Genomic DNA, 23706 nt, shown 5'->3' on the forward strand with positions numbered 1-23706 from the left:
AATAAATAATTATAATAATCTTGCCTCCCAAAAGAAACCCAGGGCAGCAAACACACAAACGATAAAATAAAAAATACACCTAAAAAGAATTCCAAAACAGTACAGGTGTAGACTGGGGAAGAGCTATACTTAAAAGGCTTGTTGGAAGAGGAAAGTCTTCAGTAGGTAGGGCTCAAAGTCAGAGATGGCAGGGACATTGCTAAGTACTGAAGAAAAAACCCCCAGACCTAGAGTAAACCTATTTGCAAAATTAGGGTGACTTCCTGAGTTATGGGGTAGTTACAAGATTTTCTGGGACCTGTATGTTGAATAAGATGAAACATTCTACAAATCAGTAAGACAGTAAATTTCTGCCTGACAGCATTTCCCACATTGCAGAGTGGGATCTGAAACCGAGCAGCACAAAAAACGCTCCAGAAACTATAGCGCAATTCCTCAAGTTTTTAAAGTAGCACGAAACAGAATTTACCACTACAGATCTACCTTCAAGTCACGTCCCAAGCTATCTAGTCTCTATAGTTAACCAAAAGAGGCGATGCTTAGCAATATCAGCTCATTTTACTGCGAAAGTAGGTGGCTCTTAAAAGAGCCTTTGGTTTTCTTTTTGGGAAGCCCAATAATCAGTTCTCCGGGGAAGCTCACTTGGAGCTGGTGTACTTGGTGACGGCCTTGGTGCCCTCGGAGACGGCGTGCTTGGCGAGCTCTCCGGGCAGCAGGAGCCTGACGGCGGTCTGGATCTCCCGGGAGGTGATGGTGGAGCGCTTGTTGTAGTGCGCCAGGCGGGAAGCCTCGGCCGCGATGCGCTCGAAGATGTCGTTGACGAAGGAGTTCATGATGCTCATGGCCTTGGAGGAGATGCCCGTGTCCGGGTGGACCTGCTTGAGCACCTTGTAGACGTAGATGGAGTAGCTCTCCTTGCGGCTCTTCTTGCGCTTCTTGTCGCCCTTCTTCTGGGTCTTGGTGATGGCCTTCTTGGAGCCCTTCTTGGCCGCGGGAGCGGATTTGGCCGGTTCAGGCATCTTCCAACTTTCTACCGACAACACCGAAGGAAAGAAAGTCGAGTAACAGCCGCGCTGCGCACTCTCCTATTTATAGGACGCTTATGCAAATGAGGTATCGAAACGCTCGTGTCACAATTGGCTACAATCCTTGCTGACGCAAAAGAAAAAGAGAGGGGCGTGGTCCGGAATTTTGATCTGCGCGCCTGTGAGCTCTCATTGGCCAACCGTTTCCCGCGTCCTCTCTCATTGGCTGCGTTTCAGAATTCCTTCTGCCGCTGGCGTCCTGCACGATCATTGGGCATTGAGTTCCAGAGGCTGACCAATCAGAACGTGCAATCTCAAAACCAGGGGAAAGTATATAAGGAGCGGAATCGGGCACAGTTGCTTCATTCAGCATCGGAGGAGTTTGTTTGTGTGCATACTTTCAACGTCATCGCCATGTCTGGACGCGGCAAGCAAGGAGGAAAAGCTCGGGCTAAGGCCAAGACTCGCTCTTCTCGTGCCGGGCTCCAGTTCCCCGTGGGTCGTGTGCATCGTCTTCTGCGCAAAGGAAACTACGCTGAGCGCGTTGGAGCCGGAGCGCCCGTCTACTTGGCTGCTGTGCTGGAGTACCTGACTGCTGAAATCCTGGAGTTGGCCGGCAACGCTGCCCGGGACAACAAGAAGACCAGGATCATCCCTCGCCACTTGCAGCTCGCCATCCGCAACGACGAGGAGCTGAACAAGCTGCTGGGCAGAGTCACTATCGCTCAGGGAGGCGTCCTCCCCAATATCCAGGCTGTGCTGTTGCCCAAGAAAACCGAGAGCCACAAGGCCAAAGGAAAGTAAAGCAATAAGAAAGGTGCTAAAAAGTAAAAAAGCCCAACCAACCCAAAGGCTCTTTTAAGAGCCACCCACAACTTCATAAAAAGAGCTGATTTTTCTCTTACTACTTGCGAGATGTAAAATCCCATGCGAAGCCTTGAGGAAGAGTTAGTAGTTTATAAAATTATGGTCCTCCCGTTCGCGAGTCTCTTGCTAGAAGGGTTTTACGGCCCTTATAGCAGGCTGCGGTATCTTCCCCGAACAATACATTAAATGGGAAAAAGCTTATAGAAATTGGTGGGTGTGATTTTTTTTTTTTAAAAAATACACTACAGTAACAAAAAACTGTACCGGGATCAATGTTTCCAGTAAGAAGGCAAGTTGAATACACTATTACGGACAGGGAGCTTTGTACATTACTGTAACAAGTAAACGCCACAATTGATACCCAAGTAACAATTTTGAATCTGATTCAAGTTTTCAGTTCGGCACAAAAGTTCTGATGATATAATGTAGCAGAATCTTTTTTCCCCGCTTCCAGGAGTAGTACAGGATAAAGAAAAGGGAGCCGAAGCGGCAGGGACTTCATTGGCTAGTATTTTAGCGCGGGAATTTTGAAAACAGTTTGGACCAATCGTAAAAAGCGCGGGACTTTTGAAAAAAGAATTTGGACCAATCACATACAAGTACGGAAGTTTCCGTCAAAGAAATGCGGCAACTAACCAGGAAATCGTCTCTCTCCCCTCCCCCCCCTTCCCCTTTCAGGGAGCACCATAAAGGTTTTGGGATAAGCTTTCGTGGACCTAACTATTTTTCTGTTAATGTCTGAACTTCTAGAATTTGCTCATCTTCTGCCTCTCCCGCAACATGAAGCTTGTCCCTCCCCCCAACATAAATCCTGGCTACGCCCATAGTCATGGTCATGTTGTCCACAGGATCCAAACAAAAAAAGATTGCCTTCGACCTATTCGCCGTCAGCTTTTTAACACAATCTTTATGCGCCATTACCTGGGAGGAAGTCTCTTTGAATTCAGCGGGTCTTATTTCTGAGCAGCCATGTATAGGATTGCTCTGTGAACGTATTAAATAGGACAATAGAGTAATTTAAGTACAGTGTAATCCAGAAGTAAATCCTATTGAATTCAATAGATCTTACTCTCAGATTAGGATTGCAGCCTTATTTAGGCTCCCAAATTGTGCGCTTTCTAAATATAGAGAAGTGGTAATGCATTGTACGCCGTCCTTTTGATGTTTGATTGGCAGCTTTTGTATCCTTTCAGATCGAAGCTGCCTAGTTATTACCAGGTGCCTTCTTAGCGCAGTAGGCAGCGCGTCAGTCTCATAATCTGAAGGTCCTGAGTTCGATCCTCAGAGAGGGCACATTTCATTTATGCCCTGCGTGTGTCCTCGCCTAAAACATTTTTCTCTCAACAAAGAAAGCAGAACACCACGATTTCCCCGGGTAGTTTTCAAACGTTATTTATAAAATACCCTCTTGCCCGCAGTTTTGTAATCTAGAAGACACAACACAAGGAAAAGCAATTGGAAGGAGGTAAACCTCAAATGCAGACACCCTTTTTGTTCGTGTTCTAACACAGACATTGGTCAGCGACTAGGTCACCCACCATACAGCTCAAAAATAACCCTGGATGCTGTGATCTCTTAAGTGGCTTTGCAAAACGCGCACCTCCATTTTAAATGTAATAAAATCCAGAATAAGAGTGGTGCCCGGGATTGAAATAAAGAAAGAAATCCAACCGAAATATACTTCTTGCATAAACTCTCTTTTTTAGAGTAACGCTATATAGATGGTGATTCAAAGCATTGCTTTCAACAGCCCGGCTAGCTCAGTCGGTAGAGCATGAGACTCTTAATCTCAGGGTCGTGGGTTCGAGCCCCACGTTGGGCGCAGAATTTTTCTCTTCCTTCAAAAAAACCTTTGTTTCTTCCAAAGCCAACAACATTATATTTTTTTTTTTGCGTTACACACCACACGTCGATCGTTGCTTCAGTTCATTGTACACTGTATCATTATGGTATCTTTAGAGCTGCTTATACAGTATAAAGGAACGTTAAGCTCCCTTTTTTGGGGGGAGGGGGTGCTTTTTCATACACGGAAGAAATAATGCGAGAGCCAATCAGGTAGCAGGAAGGGAAGGCAAGGAAATTGTACAGCAGAGTGCTGTAAATAAAATAAAAATGCCAGAAACTGTATTTGGGACGAGGGAAAAAAAAATACTGAGCTAGCAGAGGATGGTTTCGATCCATCGACCTCTGGGTTATGGGCCCAGCACGCTTCCGCTGCGCCACTCTGCTGCACGAGTATTTAGCTTTCATTAAGATTCCTAAAAAGACTGCTCCCGTCTGTGCGTTACATTCTGATTAAGGCTGGAGAAACCTTTCTCACGCTCGCCTTGCAAAGACTCCCTGCCTGCTAATTTTGCCTTGGAAGTGAAACGCTTCTGCAGCCACCCGTACAGCGGGACGGGAAAAATAACCCATCTGGAGTTTTGTACGCGCTACGCAACTCTGTATCCTAACCCGCCGCCTAGGAAAGAAACAAGCAAGGAAATCTATTGGGTCAGGGAAGGAATTACAATTCCTTGAGATCTCACCCCAGCGTTTCCTCAGTGAGCTCCAGGAGGCAAGGTTTCGGATTGCACAGGGCAGTTCTTTCGGCTTGAACCTAAACTCTGCTCCTGTTTTGAGGTGAGGGATGATTTGTGGACACGTTGAGACCCGCAGTGGTTTGGCTACTTTCAGACGTGCGTGTTCCCGTGGAACATGCGTGAATACTTTAAAGTGGGTTTCTTGCACTGATCAAACAGTATTGTTTTTAATATTCGGTTGGAAGCCGCTCAGAGTGGCTGGGTTTTAGCTAGATGGGCGTGGTATAAATTCTTCTTATTATTATTATTAATTCTTCTTCTTATTATTATTACTGTATTGTTTTTAAAAGAATCCTGTCATTTGATTCCTGAGAGGGACTACACGATTATTATTACTTTTACTTACTTACTTACAAACCCTGTTGAATCAGATCACGGATCCATTTGACCTAGAATCTGCCCCCAACCTCTTCCACTGTGGGGAGCCAGATGGTTTTGTGAAATCGCACAAGCATGGCATAAAAGAAACGAACTTCTGCGCGCCTATAACTTTGGTTGCTAGGCAGCAGGTATTTAACGAGATACAATTCCTCTGAACATGGAAGTTCCATTGCACTATCAGAGCTAGCAAGAGTTGCTTTAGCAGGAAGATCCTCGTAGCACGCCGTGATCGTATAGTGGTTAGTACTCTGCGTTGTGGCCGCAGCAACCTCGGTTCGAATCCGAGTCACGGCAAATTGAGGGCTGTTTTTTTTTTTTAAGAAGCCAGTTCTGAATAAGTGTTAACATGGCACCCTAATAAGTTTATTTATTTAGCAATCTGTATATATCCTTCAACTGAAAGCAGAAAACATCCTATGAAATTAAAAAAACAAGATAGGGAATATTATGTAAAAATAGTAAGAAAAACCAGACATTCAACAAAATTTCCAAACTGTAGATAAAACCAACTGATTTTAATAGCAGATATACATAACCAGGTTTCTTTTATTTGGTGATAGCACTTTCTTGTTGCTCATGGCAGTCATTTTTTGCTGTCCCCCCAAGGCATTTTAATCAATATTTATGATTATTTTAATACACTCACACAAAACCACTGTACACGGTACAATTATTTTCATCTCCCCTTCCTTCTAGCTATGGAGCTTACTTTTTTTCTTTAGCCCGACCTACATCACAGGGTTCTGGTGAGAATAAAATAGGAGAGGGAGAACCAGGTTGAGTTTGTTGGTGTCAGGGTGTGATAAAAACACAATAACTAGGATATTATTAGTGTGTGTGAATCAGTTTAGCTGGTCAGAAATTATTTACTTGCTACATTTGAAAGCACTTTTTATAAACACCAACTTTTCTTGGGTACCTATGTGAACACTGGCTTGCATATGTTGATCTTTATGTGTAAACTAACATGCATGTATGGATGTTTCTCTTGTTGTTAGTGGGCTGAGCTCCTCTTTCATTACAGAAGGCACAATTTTTGTGACGTGAACAATTATTTTATTTATTTTCCCGATAGCAGTTATCCTTCAGGTTACAGAGCAGTACCACTTTTCAGACAGGTAAAAATGGTAAATGCAATGGGAAGCAAGATCTGTTGCCATCCTTTGTGGCTATCCTTTATGCCATGGGAAGGCAAACTAAGGCCCCGGGGGGGGGGGGCGGATCTGGCCCAATCACCTTCGAAATCCAGCTCGCGGACGGTCCAGGAATCAGCGTGTTTTTACATGAGTAGAATGTGTCCTTTTATTTGTTACGGAAAAATCTAGGTGTGAGGCTGCTCAGTCACCCAGCTTGTCGGGCAGAGCCTGCGGGTCCCTGCGGAATAAAGGAAGGAGTCCAGCCACCAACCGGAGCAAATAGCTGTAGACCAAAGTTTATTGCACAATAGGTTCAAAGAGCAAGTTTGAACCCTGAGGATGGGGTGACAAAGACAACTTTCCCACTATATCCCAGAATACAGTTCACTGCTACATCATTGCTACATCACTGACATGTCACAAAAAGGGAGGGGTTAACCTTGGCAAACATGTCCAGACAAGTCCTTGGTACAAGATTAGCATAAGCAGACATGGCAGGGCAAGACTCAGGTATAATATTAGCATAGACAAATATGTCTTAAGTACCCACCACCCAAAAGTACAATAGAACTTCCTTTGCATGTCTGGACCCCTTGGCAAGTCTGGTGATGAGATTTGGCTTCCCTTGGCTAATGATGAGCCCAGCAATTGTCACCTCTGGTACTTCCTGGAGTCCTTTTTCAAGGGGAAAATAGCTTTGGAATGGAGGGAACTGGCAAAGGAGATGATTTTATATTCTTTTTAAAGCTAGGTAACTTCCCTGAGCTGTCAAGTTGAAAGGATACATTCGGTCATAATATTTGTAATATTTAACTTTAAAGATGTGCCCCCCCCCCGTAATTTCCATAACATATTTAAAATGCATCTCTGGGTGATAATAATAATAATTGTTGTTGTTGTTTAGTCGTTTAGTCGTGTCCGACTCTTCGTGACCCCATGGACCAGAGCACGCCAGGCACTTCTGTCTTCCACTGCCTCCCGCAGTTTGGTCAGATTCGTGTTTGTAGCTTTGAGAACACTGTACAATGTAATAATAATAATAATAATAATAATAATAATAATAATAATAATATACCTTTATTGTCAATGTGCCACCTGTGTACAATGAAATTAACAATTAATTACAATGAAATTATTTGTGGGGCATAGGAATTCGTTCATTTTTTTTCTTTCAAAATATAGTCCGGCCCCCCACAAGGTATGAGGGACAGTGGACCGGCCTCCTGCGGAAAAAGTTTGATGACCCCTGCTTTATGCCCTCAGGAGTTGCCCAACAGTATTAAGGTTTCATTTGTATCTTTGGACTACAATCCCCATCAGTCTCAGCCACTAGACTGGCCAGGGATGATGGGAGTTGTAGTCCCAAAGATCCGGAAGTCAGCATTTGGGGCAACCTTTCTCAACCTGGGGTCCCCAGATGCTCTTGATCTACAACTCCCACCATCCCTGACCAGCCGTGCTAGCTAGGAATGATGGGAGTTGTAGTCCAACAACACCCAGGGACCCAAGGTTGAGAGAGACTGGTTTTTTGGGGGCAAGGTTGAATTAAAGCATTGTTACAAATAAGCTCCCCCGTCTTGTGGGATGAGCAGTTCCAGGGGCAATTCTAAAGGATTGATCTTCCATAGGATGAGAGAGCTCTGGAGTCTCTCTGAGCTATTTGATTTACAGTGGTACCTCGGGTTAAGTACTTAATTTGTCCCGGAGGTCTGTACTTAACCTGAAACTGTTCTTAACCTGAAGCACCACTTTAGCTAATGGGGCCTCCTGCTGCTGCCGCGCCGCCGGAGCACGATTTCTGTTCTCATCCTGAAGCAAAGTTCTTAACCTGAAGCAGTATTTCTGGGTTAGCGGAGTGTGTAACCTGAAGTGTATGTAACCTGAGGTACCACTGTATTTGCAAATTTATGGGCAGATGGATTTTAAGCAGAGGGAGATACGCTCCTCTAAGCAGACGGCACAGTCTGCGTTGCATTAGCAGGAAGCAGCTTGTTCTTCCCTCTGCAAGGCTGGGACGCCGTTTCCAGCAAACACCCGCCTTCCTCTTTGAAACTGTTGTAAACAAAAATTGCCCTTTTCCCTTATGGGGTATCCAAGAGCCCATATAGAGTCCTTACATAGGTTCCATATTGGTAGGAGAAAATAACAGAGGCCAACCAAAGAATATTGAGAAGCAAAGCAACTAGTAAGCCTGATCTTTATTGATCTGTTGCAACAGGGTGCTCCCCTCACCCGCAGGAGAGGAGGAACCCAGAAAAATGGCGCGCAAGGCCTTATAAAGACTTTTGAAATTCCCATCCTGTAGATCAGGACCACCCCCAGAAACATCATACATGCATCACAGAAAAGGCGGTCTTAAAACATAAATTTGAATGTTGTTTTTCTCCTGTCGTTTATCTCCTGTCTGGCAGGTTACTTGATTGGATTGCCTGGGGAGCCTGGCCAGTCTTTTGTAATGATAAATACTTAGTTCCTGGGCCAGGTCACAGGCTCACACCCTCTTCATATCTTAAATGTGCCCCTAAGACAGGATTTGTGAGGAAAGAGACAATGGGGAGGTTTCCCACTTTGACCTTGCAGAGAAAACATTTGCTCAGTTTAGGAATCAAAATGGTTCCAGGTCGGTCTTCCTATGCTGATCTATGTATGTGCTTGGTTGGTACACTTATGAACATTACCATATATCTAAGACCTCAAAATTCCTATCAGAAATCCAAACTGCAAACTCGCCATTTCTGGGCCGCCCCTCCCCAAACCACACATCTAGCAGTTCAGAGCAAGCCGCGGCGGCGGCTCCCCAGTCTGCAGAGTGGTCCTATACTGCCACCTTGTGGCCATAATAGAAAGCAGCAACAGTAAAGATAAAAGGGAATGGGCAGAGACGTGGTTCAGAGGGTTCGCTCCTTTGGATAAACTTTATTTTCATATTTGGAACTACAGCCGATTATGGTAAAGGATTTCCATTTTTTTTTGTATTATAAAATATTTTATTCAAATTTCAAACATAGAATAGAGAATCACATAGCACATATACCAACAAACAATATTGAAAAGAGAAGAAAAGAAAAAAAGAAAAAGAAAAATACAACTGTTCATAATATTTTTATATAACTAACTGGACTTCCTCACATCTCCCTACCCTGCATTCTCTATAATAAAAATACCAGCAAATTATTACCTTGTTTCAATTCTTATTTTATACCTCTCAAATATTATACTTCTAATCTTAAAGTAATTTTTGACAATTAGTTAAAACTCAAGTTAAACATAATATTATTTTAAGTTTCGACCTTTTCTTGCATATCACTTAATTTTCTAAATCTTTCAGACGAGTTGCTGGAACCATGCTTTTCTGAGTCGTGCAATTTCTTAACATTCATACAATTTATATTGTTTTTGTAAATAGTCTTTAAACTTTTTCCAATCCTCTTCCATTGTAAGGATTTCCATTTTCAATGCACATGTGATCTTTATGTAGGGTTGTCATGGGGTTTATGTAGGGTTGTCATGTTTCAGAAGATGAAGATCTGGACACAAAAGCTGTTGAGGTTTTTTTTTTGGCAAAGTTGTTGAGCTTTCCCCCCTAAAAGCACACACAAAAAATTGAAACTCGCCAAAAAACAACAATAACACTTCCAATATGGGTTGCCATACCGCCGGGTTCTCCCAGACATTTTCACCATTTTCCCAGCGGGGAATTGTGCAACGCAGCTATGACAGGCTCCCATTAGATCAAGAATTTCCCGCACTTGGGTCTGTAGCTGTTTCTGGATTACAATTCCCATCATCCCTGACCACTGGTCCTGCCAGGTAGGGGTGATGGGAGTTGTAGTTCAAAAACAGCTGGAGACTCAAGTGTTATAAGAAAAAAACTGCTCTTTTATTCCCTTATGGGGTACCCAAGAGCCCATATAGAGTCCTCTTTTTAGGTTCTCTATGGGTAGGAGAAAATAACAGAGGCCAACCAGGGAATATTGAGAAGCAAGGCAGCTACTAAGCCTATCTTTATTAAAGCTGTTGCAACAGGGTGCTCCCACCACACATGGGGGCGGGGGGCAGGGCAGAGAAGACCGTGAGCACACTTGTGCAAGCCCTTATATAGACTTTTTAAATTGCCCACCTTCAAACTCCAGACCACCCCCAAAAACATTATACATACATCACAGAAGGGGTGGTCTAAAACAGAATCCTGAGTGTGTTGTTTATCTCCTGTCTGGCAAGTTATCAGATTGCATTATCTGGGTTCTGGCTGCTCTTTTGTTATTATAATTGCCCTTAAGACAGGATCTGTGAGGAAAGAGACAATGGGGAGGTTTCCCACTTTGACCTTGCAGAGAAATATTTGAGGTCAATTTGTTCAGGACCTAATCTGTGGGGTTTCAGACATGTGGTTTATATATACAGTTATGAACATTTTTTTTTAAATACATGACCTTAAAATTCTTATGACAAAAGCAATGGGGGGAAATGCACTTGAAAGTGTAGCAGAACACTGGCTTTTGACTTAACATGCCCTAACCTCCCTGCAAACTAATCACTCATTAAATAGCCACCGTCATCCAATCAAATCAGGCTGAATGCTCAATAAACAGGTTGTCTGAAAGTACCTCCATAATACAGTAGTGTCATAACAGGGCATGCACAGACATTGTGACCACCGACATAGCAGTGGCCCAGATCCCTGCAGGAAACACACAAGCAAGACCCAGGCACAACAGCACTCTCCCCTCCCTCTGGAGGTTCCCAGAAAAGGGTTTTCAGAAGCACTTCTGCCTCCTGAATGGTGCCCTCTATCTAGCTCAGGTGTGGGGAATCTCTGGCTCTCCAGGTGTTGTGGAACTACAACTCCCATCAGTCCTGGCCATTGGCCATGTGAGCTGCAATTAAACAACATCTGGAGGGTCAAAGGTTCCCCACATCTGCTCTAGATGTTTTGCACTGCACATTCCAACCCCCCCCCCCCGAGAATCTTGCCATGCTGGTTGAGGTTCGTGGGAGTTGTAGTACGAAAATCCGGAGGGCACCATTTTTGGTACGCCTGTTTTAGACGTCTTGCTGTCATGACTGCTCTATTTGCAGATGAAACAAAGCAAAACAAAACAAATAAAATAAATAAAAAATTCCTTCCAGTAGCACCTTAGAGACCACGAATTTAGTTATTGGTATGAGCTTTCGTGTGCCTGCAGACTTCTTCAGATTTAAGTGCAGAGTATAAACAGAGGAGGGAAATACACTCTGTTAAGCAGACAGCACAGGTCTGCCTTGTTTATTCAGGGAGCGGCTTGTGCATCCGTCTGCAAGGCCATAACGCCGTTTCAGGCGAATCTCAGGCTCCCTTCCACCTCAGATTGCAAACTCCCCGTTTCTCACATGGCCACTCATCTCATGTATCTCATCTCGCAGCTCTCGGAGCAGCGGGGGAGCTTCCTTAAAGAGCGGTCCTGTACTGCCACCTCGTGGCAATAAAAGAAAACAATGATTCAAACCAGCGTTTCTTGCCCTCCCTGCTCGCCCGTTTAAGAAGCCTTCGTAGGGGTTTCTGTACTTTCTGGACAAATTGTGGTGGCAAGTCAACAGGTCTCCCACCCAAATCACTCCACAAAAGCTCTTCAGTTAACTTGCACCCCTGCTCCAGATCAGTTCCTCTTGGATTCATACACACCCACTTAATTTCCCCAAACACCTGCCTCTAAATAAATTAGGTCCAGTCCATTAGGTCCAGTCGTGACCGACTCTGGGGTTGCGGCGCTCATCTCGCTTTATTGGCCGAGGGAGCCGGCATACAACTTCCGGGTCATGTGGCCAGCATGACTAAGCCGCTTCTGGTGAACCAGAGCAGCACACGGAAACGTCGTTTACCTTCCCACCAGAGCAGTACCTATTTATCTCATAGGCGCCGACTCCATGGGGCTTGAGGGGGCTCGAGCCCCCTCAAAAAAAATTTTGGGGGGGCTCAGCCCCCCCAATAATCTCGGGCGCCCTTCAGCAGAGCGCCGCCGCCGTCCCCCGCCTCCTCCCCACCTGCTCCCTCGCCAGCCAGCCAGCCAGCCGCGCGCCCTAGCCGGAGAGCCCCGGCCGTCCCCCGCGAGATTAGGGAATCCCCGGGGGCGGGGGCTCCTGCCTCTAGCCCCAGGTTTCCCGCATATCAGCTGTTCCGGAGCTGATTGATAGGCAGCAGCACGCTCTCCCCTATACGCTCACGAGGGGGCGGCGCCACTTTATTTGCATATTCATGAGCTTATTTGCATATTCATGAGCTTATTTGCATTTCACGAGCTTTCCCGGGCCCCCCCAATATTTTTTATAAGTCCGCGTCCCTGATTTATCTACTTGCACTTTGACGTGCTTTTGAACTGCTAGGTTGGCAGGAGATAAATAAATAAATTTCCCCTTTAATCACGAAACTACCCAGACCCTGAGATTACCTTCTGAGGCCCTCCTTTGTGTGCCTCCTCTGTGAGAGGTTTGGAGGGTGGCAACAGGAGAACGGGGGCTTCTCTGCAGTGGCTCCCTGTCTGTGGAATGCTCTCCCCAGGGAAGTTCACCTGGCACCTTCATTATACACCTTTAGGTGCCTGGCAAAAACGTTCCTTTTTAACCAGGCCTTTGGTTGATCCAATTTACATCCTATTCCCTTTTAAAATGTGGTGGTTTTTTTGAGGGGGGGCTATTGGGTTGTTGTTTTTATTTTTATTGGTATTTTGTGCTTTTATATCTTTATTTTATTCTGTGAACCACCCTGAGACCCCTGTGTATAGGGCGGTATATAAATTCAATAAATAATAGCAATAATAATAATAATGAATCACCATATTTATTTCCCCAAACCACCTGTAGGCAACATACTATTAAATTAATTCATTTCCCCAAAATTTAATATATTCCCTACTTACTAAGATCACCCCTTTGTTTAATTTTATCTCAATTTTACCATCTGCCAAGAAACACCTGGGCCACTCGGAAAAACCCTACAGAGGGGGTGGGAAACTCATGGCCATGCTGGGATTGGCTGATAGGAGGTTCCTCATCCCTGGCCTATAGGCTTACTCTGAGCAATACCCCCAATTGCGGTCTGCGCCTCCTACCATCCTGGTTTGAGATCATTACTTCTGTACACGGAGCACAATCATAGCAGCAAGACATCTCCCCCTCCTTCTTTGCCTTGCTGTAACCTGGATGGTGGTTATCATTGCACACTGAAAGGGGCTGCACCTTTGCACAATGCAAGGATAGGAATGGTTCATCATCAGCTCAAGTTCTGGCACTGTTGATTTCCATAGACTTGTGAAAAATAGAGATACATGTAGCACCCAGCTACTCCAGAAGGCACGCCCCCCCCAAAAAAAATGGAATCAAAAGTAACCAGGAAGTCTCAAATCCAGAAAATGGATGTGTGACTCTACTCTTTTTTTATTATTAAAAAAACCCCAAATCTCTGTGTTGGTCTTTTTGCAGTTGTTTCAGTATTGATAAGTGGATCTTAACATTCGTTGATTTTGTGCCTTGCTTGGAAACTGATGCATTGGACAATGGACACAAGCTTAGAAAGTGTTTTTTGGTTTTTTTTTGGTAAACGCAGTAACAGAAATATTTGTTATGAAGATAATTTTTAGGACCTGCACTCCAAATTTAAATCAGATTCAACAGTTAGCCCTAAGAGAAAATGAAAATAGCGCCAGAAATGTATAGAGATCTACTTAGTCTGGATAGGTTTACTACATAAGTCAATGTATAGCAATAAAGAACAGAATATATCAGAACACCTTTCAGCATTCAGAGTTGAACTTTTGATCCCCATGGCCACTAAAACAGCAACTATTTCATAATCACAAAACAAGAGAACAAAATCCTGAAATAGTATAATTCTATTGCACAGTTCCAGTATATTTATAGTTCTATGCAGATACCAAGAATGTAATAAAACCACAGACTCTTCTATCATTTATGTCTTTCTCCGTATTAGATGTTCTCTGCTGTTCAGCTCAGGCCGCAACACAATAATGTAGCATTTGGGGAAAAAGATGCAGCCCAGCAGGCCAGCACTGGAAGCCAAGATGGAAAAGACTTCAACAGCCACCATATATTTTCCTCTTGTGCTCAGGTAAGTTGGGACAAAGGATACCCAAACACTGCAGAAGACCACCATGCTGAAGGTGATGAACTTGGCTTCATTGAAACTGTCAGGCAACTTCCTGGCTAGGAAGGCCACCATGAAGCTGACCGTGGCAAGGAAGGCCATGTAGCCCAAGACGCAATAGAACATGAGGACCAAGCCTTCGTTACACTGCAGGACTATTTCCTCTGTCATTGTGTGCATGTCTAAATCAGGGAATGGAGGAGAGGTTGCCAGCCACAGAGTGCAGATCCCTACTTGAATTTTGGAGCAAAAGAGGACAACGGAATAAGCCAGTCTTTTATCCACCCATTTCCTTATCCTGGATCCTGGCTTGGTAGCCATGAATGCCAAAACCACCGATATGGTTTTGGCCAAGATGCTGGAGAGGGCCACAGAGAAGACGATGCCAAAACTGGTTTGCCGGAGAAGGCAGGTTGCCTTATTTGGTGTCCCAAGGAACAGTAAAGAGGAGAGAAAACACAAGAGGAGGGAGACAAGGAGAACATAGGTGAGACTTCTATTGTTGGCCTTGACTATGGGAGTGTCCCGGTGCTTAATGAAGATGCCAAAGACTAGAGCTGTGATCAGAGACAACAATAGTGCAGAGAAAGTTGAAATGATGGCCAAAGTTTCATCAAAGGCTAAGAAGTTTGGAATCTTAGGAATGCATTGATTCTTGCCATTGTTTGGATAGTGATCTTCTTGGCATACGAGACAGGTTTCCATTTCTGGACGGGAGGAAAGCAATGCGTCACAATCTCAACCAGTTACAGCTATTCTTAAAGACAACTTTTGTGAAGAGTCCACCTAGCCTAATATTTTTCTCCAGGGAGCCCTTCAAAACTTCATGCCTGAAACATTTTAAACAGTTAAGTCGTGTTATCAAATCTGGACTTTTGTATGTGAAGGACGTATGTTCTTTTTAATTCTTGTTTGCCTCGTTCTTTCCCCACCCCTTTATCCTCATGAATCATTATAGCCAAGTACGTTTCCGAGCACAATTCAAAGTGTTGGTGTTGACCTTTAAAGCCCTAAGCAGCCTCGGCCCAGTATACCTGAAGGGGCGTCTCCACCCCCATCGTTCTGCCTGGACGCTGAGGTCCAGCGCCGAGGGCCTTCTGGTGGTTCCCTCATTGCAAGAAGCAAAGCTATAGGGAACCAGGCAGAGGGCCTTCTCGGTAGTGGCGCCCGCCCTGTGGAATACCCTCCCATCAGATGTCAAAGCGATAAACAACTACCTGACATTCAGAATACATCTTAAGGCGGCCCTGTTCAGGGAAGTTTTTAATGTGTGACATTTTAGTGTATTTTTGGTCTCTGTGGAAGCCGCCCAGAGTGGCTGGGGAAACCCAGCCATATGGGTGGGGTACAAATAATAAATTATTATTATTATTATTATTATTATTATTATTCCTCATGAATCATTATAGCCAAAACTTTGAGAGCCAACCCTGCTAATTTTGACAAGACTTTTCAGCTTCTCTCAATAGCCTTGTTCTTAAAGGAGAATCACAATTTCTATTTCATCTCAAGTAAGTAGAACTTGATGGCAGAATGTAGTAACTTCATTTCTTAAAAAAACATATTCTTCAAACTGGTTGAAACTTAAAATTGTATACATATTATTTATAACCAATGGGGGAAAAATGCATAATGCCATCATTAAATCCTTGCCCCGCTTTAATGAGAACAAAATTGCAAAAGAGCTTCTCAGAGATTACTGCAATGCATTGTACTGTTTGATATATTTTAACATGGCATGCCCTACCCTTCTCATTTGAGACCATCCCATCTGGACATGGAACGCAATCATAGCAGCAAAATATAACTCCTTCCTTCTTTTTCTTTCCGTAACCAGGATGGCAGATGTCATTACATTCTGAAAGCGGTGGCACCTATTCAAATATATTTGAAGAGTTTAATATTCAGAGAACATCTAGGAGCGTTCATCTTACATCAGATAATCTACTAGTAAAGCGGAACACTAATATATATTCTTCCTAATTGCACAGGTAGCACGTTCAGGGCGACAATTACCTGCTGTATTAAACATCATCCAAACAGTAGAAGATTAGAATGTTAATACTTAGAATAACCAAGTAGGTTAGAATTCAATCTAATGCCATAACAAAGCAGAAATTTTAATCTGTTATAGTATTTTGACTTTGGTATGTTTTAAAGTAGCTACCTTTCCCCCCTAGATTTTCTTGTTTAGTCTTCTTGTAAAGCACTTTGAGGTTTATGAAACAAACAGTTTATGAAACAAACAGTTTATGCAGTTTATGAAACAAACAAACCAGCCAGCCAGCAAGCCTGCCTCAGGGATTTCACAGAAGAGAATGATGGACAACATCCTCTGACATTAATTGAGTTTTTGTTAGAGATGTTTTTTTTCTGGATGGTGGACTTTTAATATTGTTGTCATTTGTATATTTACTGGTAGAACTTTCAGTACTTCTTAAAGGACAATATCTTCTGCCAGGTGGCTCACAAACATATCTTCATATGAATGTTGGTACAGTGGTACCTCAGGTTACATACGCTTCAGGTTACATACGCTTCAGGTTACAGACTCCGCTAACCCAGAAATAGTACCTCAGGTTAAAAACGTTGCTTCAGGATAAGAAAAGAAATTAGCTAAAGAACAGGTTCAGGGTAAGAACGGACCTCCGGAACGAATTAACGGAACCTGAGGTACCACTGTATTGGAGAGTAAAGGTAAAGGTAAAGGTACCCCTGCCCGAACGGGCCAGTCTGTGCAGTTATTTCCTCACCTGAGTCAAGCCTCTTTGCCATTTGATTCTGTCCTCATCAATGGTGACTTGTTTCCCAGGAGGTGCCTGAGGATCCAGCCTTCCCACTTTGACCCTGATGAAGGACTGATTTGGGAAAGTGACCAAGTTGGTAATATCAAATTCAGCTACTAATTCTCCATGCTCATTAAATGTAATTTCATCTCCAGCGTTGTTGTTGAATGAGATCCTCTGCAGGAATGAATGGAGCTAGGTGGAGAGGTATTAAAAATGTATCTGAAGTGCTGTGATATTCTTATTAAGATTGATCCCTAGCTTTCCTGGATGTATTTAAGCTCTTTTCCTTTAGGAGGGAACACGCGTCCACTAGAACCAAACATTCTGCACTATTTTCAACAGTTTGGCAAGTAGGAGGTGCTAACATGAGCTAACTGTACAGGCATGAGAAACCACTTTTTTTTTTTTACTATTTTAAGTGCTGCCTCTCTCACTGAGGAAGGGACTGATTGTGCTATTTAATAGCTAATTTATCAAAGTTTATTTTGTTAAGTACTTGCATCTAAAAGTATTTATTTACTTCCAGCTCACATAAAATATCAAAGCAGTGCACAGCATAAGATACTATCAATACTATACAAAAACCCACAAAATGACTGGTTCATTTAAAACTGAATGTGTCCCCCCCCCGCCCGCTTTACTGTCTATATTTTATCTTCTTCAATTGCTTTATTACTTTTTATATAAAGAGTGTGTGTGTGTCTATATTTATATATATATGTGACGCGGGTGGCGCTGTGGGTTAAACCACAGAGCCTAGGACTTGCCAATCAGAAGGTTGGCAGTTCGAATCCCCATGACGGGGTGAGCTCCCGTTGCTCAGTCCCTGCTCCTGCCAACCTAGCAGTTTGAAAGCACGTCAAAGTGCAAGTAGATATATGGGTACCGCTCCGGCGGGAAGGTAAACGGTGTTTTCATGCACTACTCTGGTTTGCCAGAAGCGGCTTAGTCATGCTGGCCACATGACATGGAAGCAGTACGCCGGCTCCCTCGGCCAATAAAGCGATATGAGTGCCGCAACCCCAGAGTTGGTCACGACTGGACCTAATGATCAGGGTCCCTTTACACACACACACACACACACACACACACACACACACACACACACACGAATGAAATGGTAAGAAAAGAAAATTATAAGAAAAAGAAAAGCAAACAACTGAATAGGCCAGTTGGCATAACAGAATGCTTTACAAAATTAACCATTGGCCCGCTAAATTCCAGAACGTGGCCAGGTTTTTTAGAGGAAAAGAACGCTACCTGCCAAGGTTTCACATTTTGAGGAGGCAGCATATCCGCAAGCACCCTTCTTCTGTGGTTGGATCCAGCTGACTGCATGGCATGCAAAGCATGTGCCAAAGCATAGACAGCATTATAGATACTGTAGCTGTGGCCAGTCATGCTCATCTCGAAATATGGAGAAGGGATGCTCTCCAGCATCTCCTCTCCAGTACACACTTTATCAGCGTTCATTGTCTCCGTGGAGTTTGAAACTGAACAAGTGAATGCTTGTTGCCAGAAACTATTTATGAAACCATCTCCATCTGTCCAACCAGGTTTTACATTTTGAATAAATTTTTGGAAGTCTGCAAACTCCTTTGAGTGAATTGTGAAAGAGATAGCACCGTGGAAGATTTGTATATCAGTCCCAAGAGTTTTCTGAATGCTGTGTAATGCAAAATCAATTTGGGCTGTTGTAATCCATACTTTTACTTCAGGGGATTTCTTATATTGAGGAAATAGCCACCGAAACATCTTCAATGCCTTTATAGTACTTGCCAACCATAAAATCGTCCCAGTTTTTCCGTATATAACAATTGCCTTGGCTTTGCTTGTCAAAAAAGCTGATGATAAAATTTTTGTATCTTTCATCAAATCAAATACATAACCAGTGAAACGCAGATTGTTTACAACTCTTTCTGTGAATGCTGAACAGATCCCATTCTCAAAAAGCATTGGCTCTATGATCTGCAAGAAATGTTCTCCACCTTCATTATTCATAGTGATGAGCCCAACCCACTTCCATCTGAAACGCAGAAGTAGTTGAATAATTCCCTGGTACTGAAGGGCTTCATTGGGGACCATGCGGTAAAAGGATGGGAACTTAATTAGATTATTTGCTTGTGATTCAAATGAACCATATGAAATCTGAAAAAAGGCAAACATGTAAGAATGGGAACAAGAATGTGGATCACATTGCCATTTAACTGAATATTTTTTCACAGCGCAATTGTATATACTCCACAATTTTTTTGAGAGCAATGCCCTCTCTGCTTGCACACAAATACACAAACACATATAGAAGAAGAAGAAGAAGAGTTTGGATTTGATATCCCGCCTTTCACTCCCTTTTAAGGAGTCTCAAAGCGGCTAACATTCTCCTTTCCCTTCCTCTCCCACAACAAACACTCTGTGAGGTGAGTGGGGCTGAGAGACTTCAAAGAAGTGTTACTGGCCCAAGGTCACCCAGCAGCTGCATGTGGAGGAGCGGAGACGCGAACCCGGTTCCCCAGATTACGAGACTACCGCTCTTAACCACTACACCACACTGGCTCTCACCACACCATATAGTCTTGCTCAACTGTTTCTGAATATATTGATTCCTGTTGTTGTTTTTTTAAATATATATTACTGTTTCACCATAAGGAGCCCAGGATAATGCACAATGAAATGTCAGTAAAATATAAAAACACCATAGCATTTACAGGAAATATTAAAACATCCAAAACCATCAAAACCAGAGGTCAGCAACCTTTTTCAGCAGGGGGCTGGTCCACCGTCCCTCATACCATGTGGTGGGCTGGACTATATATATATATATATATATATATATGCAGGTTTTGGTGTCTTCGGGTGTCTTCCCGTGTAAGAGTCGGGGTGTCTGTGCGACGTTTCGACGAGGTCTCACTCGTCATCTTCGAAACGTCGCACAGACACCCCGACTCTTACACGGGAAGACACCCGAAGACACCAAAACCTGCATTCCTGTACCCGTGAAAATCTACGAAAGCATATATATATATATATATATATATATATATATATGGGGACGCGGGTGGCGCTGTGGGTTAAAGCCTCAGCGCCTAGGGCTTGCCGATCGAAAGGTCGGCGGTTCGAATCCCCGCGGCGGGGTGCGCTCCCGCTGCTCGGTCCCAGCGCCTGCCAACCTAGCAGTTCGAAAGCACCCCCGGGTGCAAGTAGATAAATAGGTACCGCTTACCAGCGGGAAGGTAAACGGCGTTCCGTGTGCTGCGCTGGCTCGCCAGATGCAGCTTTGTCACGCTGGCCACGTGACCCGGAAGTGTCTCTGGACAGCGCTGGCCCCCGGCCTCTTGAGTGAGATGGGCGCACAAACCCCAGAGTCTGTCAAGACTGGCCCGTTCGGGCAGGGGTACCTTTACCCTTAATATATATATATATATATAATGAACGAATTCCTATGCCCCACAAATAACCCAGAGATGCATTTTAAATAAAAGGACACATTCTAATCCTGTAAAAACACGCTGATTCCTGGATCATCCACAGGCCGGATTGAGAAGGCAATTGGGCCACATCCGGCCCCCGGGCCTTAGTTTGCCTACCCCGGTCAAAAATCATTCAAGCAATGTAGCACAACAGTACAATAGCAGTACTGCTGGATTATTATTATTATTATTATTATTATTATTATTATTATTATTATTAATTTATACCCCACCCATCTGGCTGGGTTTCCCCAGCCACACTCTGGGCGGCTTCCAACAAAAGATTAAAAATACATTAAAACATCAGTCATTAAAAACTTCCCTTAACAGGGCTGCCTTCAGCGCCAGATCTGTCTCCCCAGTGCCAGAAGTACAACAAACAATTTTTTGATTGACTCCTGAACGTGAAGAATGTGGGGAAACTTCCTAGTTTCCCAGGGAGGGATTTTCACAATTGGGACACCAACACTGGAAAAGCCCTGGTCCTTGTTATCACCTATTGGCTATGACGTTTGGTAGGACATTAAGCATGACTCCCCCATCTGATCTCAAACCATGGATCAGTGGGTATTAAGGAAAGTACTCCTTAGTTAATGGGCCCTGAACTGCTTGGGGCTTTGTAAGTTAGCATCAACATAGTAGTAGTAGTAGTAATAATAATAATAGTTGTTGTTGTTGTTATTATTATTATTATTATTATTATTATTATTATTATTATTATTATTATTATTATTATTTTATTTATTTATACACCACCCTCACTGGCCAAGGCGGCTAACACTTAATATAAATACAGTAAAAACATTAAAAACAAAACAAAACAAAACAAAACACAAAACCCCCCACAGTTGATTAAAATATAAGTTAGAATACAGTTTAAAATGCAGCTTAAAATGCAGCCTCGTTTTAGTGGTAGCCTATAGATCAAAGACATAAGGGGAAGAAAACGTCAAATATTCACCGGGGCCAACTATCCATGCTGGTCCTACATGGGCCAGCAAACAGAGCCGAGGGAAAATATATATACAAATCCCATATAAGGGGTTCCATAAAATAAAATAATAATAATAATAAACAAATAAATAAATAAATAAATGAGAGGTGGGGTTAGACTGAAACCAGCCCAAAGGCCAGGCGGAACAGCTCTGTCTTGCAGGCCCTGTGGAAAGGTGTCAAATCCCACAGGGCCGTGATCTCCTGCGGTAGGGCGTTCCACCAGGCCGGGGCCAGAGCTGAAAATGCCCTGGCCCTGGTTGAAGCCAATCTAACCTCCTTTGGGCTCGGGACCTCCCAAGTGTTGTTATTTATGGACCTTAAGGTCCTCCGCGGGGCATACCAGGAGAGGCGGTCCCGTAGGTATGATCCCACCTAGAAGTCCCATTTAGCAATCTGTCACCATCAGAATAATCTTTCAACACATATTCTTGAGATCCTCATACATGTGTATCTGAAGACGTGTGCATGCACACGAAAGCTCATACCAAGAAATAACTTAGTTGGTCTTCAAGGTGCTACTGGAAGGAATTTTTTTATTTTGAGATCCTCACTATTTCATACACATTGTAGGGTACCCATATTATATTCCCAAGACATTTCCCATATATTTCAGCTCCTTTTGCTTTTGCCCAGTGTATCGTTCCATATTTATGAATCAACAAATTCCTGCTGGAAAGAAAGAAGAATGGATTAGAGTGCCAAGTCTCTCTGTCTCTGATGCTCAGGTCTTACCTGTGGAATCTTGTACAGACCCAATATGTCTGCCATGCATGAAGTGGTATCAGAACTCAGTCCCCCGATGACTCCTATTACATTTTTCTGGATGCCACATTGGTAGTTGGGGACAAAGTAATTTGTATTAAAGAGCATGTCCAGAGTGGCCCTGTAGGTCATCCTTGAATCAGTATAGCTGTCATAGATGTGGAACCCAAGAGTGACATTGGGTAGGATCCTGGGATTCTCATTGATCTCATCAACAGCAAAGACCAAGGCCAAGATGTGCTGGTAGAATTTTGTCAGCATTCTGCAAATGAAACGACTTGCTATTTGATGGGAAGATAAGACCAAGTTTCATAAAAAAACTTTGTTGTCTCCATTTATACACCGCCCACAACTGAGTCACACATCCATCTGTGTTGTAATTGAGGTGATTCAAAGCATATTTCAGGCTGATTGCTAAAAGGAAGACTTGTAGTAAAATAGCTGTGATTCCTTGTATTTTTTTGGTTTTATTCGAATTTTATTTACAACATAACATAACCCTCCCAATACACAAATCCACCCTCATTAAACGTGAACATAACATACAATGAGCATAACATACAACAATACAAACAACTAAATAAAAGACTTCCTTTATCCTGTATCTGGCCTCCTTATTTGCTTCTTATAAACTGTTTCCTTTATAAATAATTATTAAGATTTTTCTAATTATAACTTAAATATCCACAAAGTCTGCTGCAGACATTAATCTGCAGGTATGTATTTTAGGGCACTGTTTTGTGAAGTATTCTCTGCATTCTCCCCATGCTTTTTGAAACTCTTGTCTAGTGTGATCTCTAATTGCCTCTGTTAATCTGGCCAGTTCAATATACTCTAACAGTTTGTCTTGCCATTCCTGTTTTGTTGGCACAGTTTCTTTTTTTCCAGTTTTTAGCAGTTTGGATCCTTGCTGCTTCCTGCATAGAGGAATATTTTCTGATCTTGCTATACCTGTGTCCATTATTCCTAGTAGAAAAGCTTCTGTATTTTTCATAAAGGTATACTTAAACATTTTTTAAGCTCATCATATACTGTGTTCCAGAAACTTTTGATTTTTTCACAGGTCCACTAAACATGTATAAGTGTCCCCTCTGTTTTACCACACCTCCAGCACAGATTTGTTTTTGTCTTATACATTTTAGCTATTTTGGTAGGTGTTAAGCACCATCTACAAAACATCTTGATTACCGTATTTTTCGCTCTATAAGACGCACCACACCACAAGACGCACCTAGTTTTTGGAGGAGGAAAAGAAGAAAAAAATTATTCTGAATCTCAGAAACCAGAACAGCAAGAGGGGATCGCTACACAGTGAAAGCAGCAATCCCTCCTGCTGTTCTGGCATCTGGGATAGCTGCGCAGCCTGCATTCACTCCATAAGATGCGCCCACATTTCCCCTTACTTTTTAGGAGGGAAAAAGTGAGTCTTATAGAGCAAAAAATACGGTAGATTTTCCCTCAATAGAGTGCCATCTAGTCTACCCCCTGAAATGTAGGAATGAAGGAAAATAGCTGTGATTCCTGCATTTCAGGGGGTAGACTAGATTTGCACTCTGGAACCCTC

The 23706-nt window shown here is 43.2% G+C and overlaps 3 protein-coding genes and 1 pseudogene across 4 annotated transcripts; 1 reads left to right on the forward strand and 3 right to left on the reverse strand.

The window, feature by feature from the left end:
* Positions 1 to 539: 539 nt before the first annotated feature.
* On the reverse strand, positions 540 to 1153 carry LOC309516718 (histone H2B 1/2/3/4/6 pseudogene; annotated as a pseudogene). The gene has a single exon. The product of its transcript is annotated as a histone H2B 1/2/3/4/6 pseudogene (transcript).
* Positions 1154 to 1302: 149 nt separating this feature from the next.
* Positions 1303 to 1929, forward strand: LOC309516717 (histone H2A type 1-E). The gene has a single exon (XM_082195513.1). It carries the CDS (start codon positions 1440 to 1442, stop codon positions 1827 to 1829), a length of 390 nt encoding a protein of 129 aa, XP_082051639.1. The 5' UTR covers positions 1303 to 1439; the 3' UTR covers positions 1830 to 1929.
* An 11917-nt stretch (positions 1930 to 13846) lies between these two features.
* On the reverse strand, positions 13847 to 15024 carry LOC309516904 (vomeronasal type-2 receptor 26-like). Its single transcript, XM_082195861.1, has one exon. The coding sequence runs from the start codon at positions 14831 to 14833 to the stop codon at positions 13934 to 13936; it is 900 nt and encodes a 299-aa protein (XP_082051987.1). The 5' UTR covers positions 14834 to 15024; the 3' UTR covers positions 13847 to 13933.
* LOC309516464 (vomeronasal type-2 receptor 26-like) lies at positions 14945 to 22542 on the reverse strand (the record flags this gene model as incomplete). The annotated part of the gene is made up of 5 exons (XM_082195231.1): positions 22113 to 22542; positions 18178 to 19065; positions 16882 to 17109; positions 15876 to 16002; positions 14945 to 14958 (listed from the first exon to the last, which is right to left on the reverse strand). Exons 1-5 carry the CDS (start codon positions 22401 to 22403, stop codon positions 14945 to 14947), a joined length of 1548 nt encoding a protein of 515 aa, XP_082051357.1. The 5' UTR covers positions 22404 to 22542.
* Positions 22543 to 23706: the final 1164 nt, after the last annotated feature.

The sequence above is a fragment of the Podarcis vaucheri genome (assembly GCF_965113315.1).
Source record: "Podarcis vaucheri genome assembly, chromosome: 13".
In the NCBI taxonomy this organism is placed as follows: Eukaryota; Metazoa; Chordata; class Lepidosauria; order Squamata; family Lacertidae; genus Podarcis; species Podarcis vaucheri.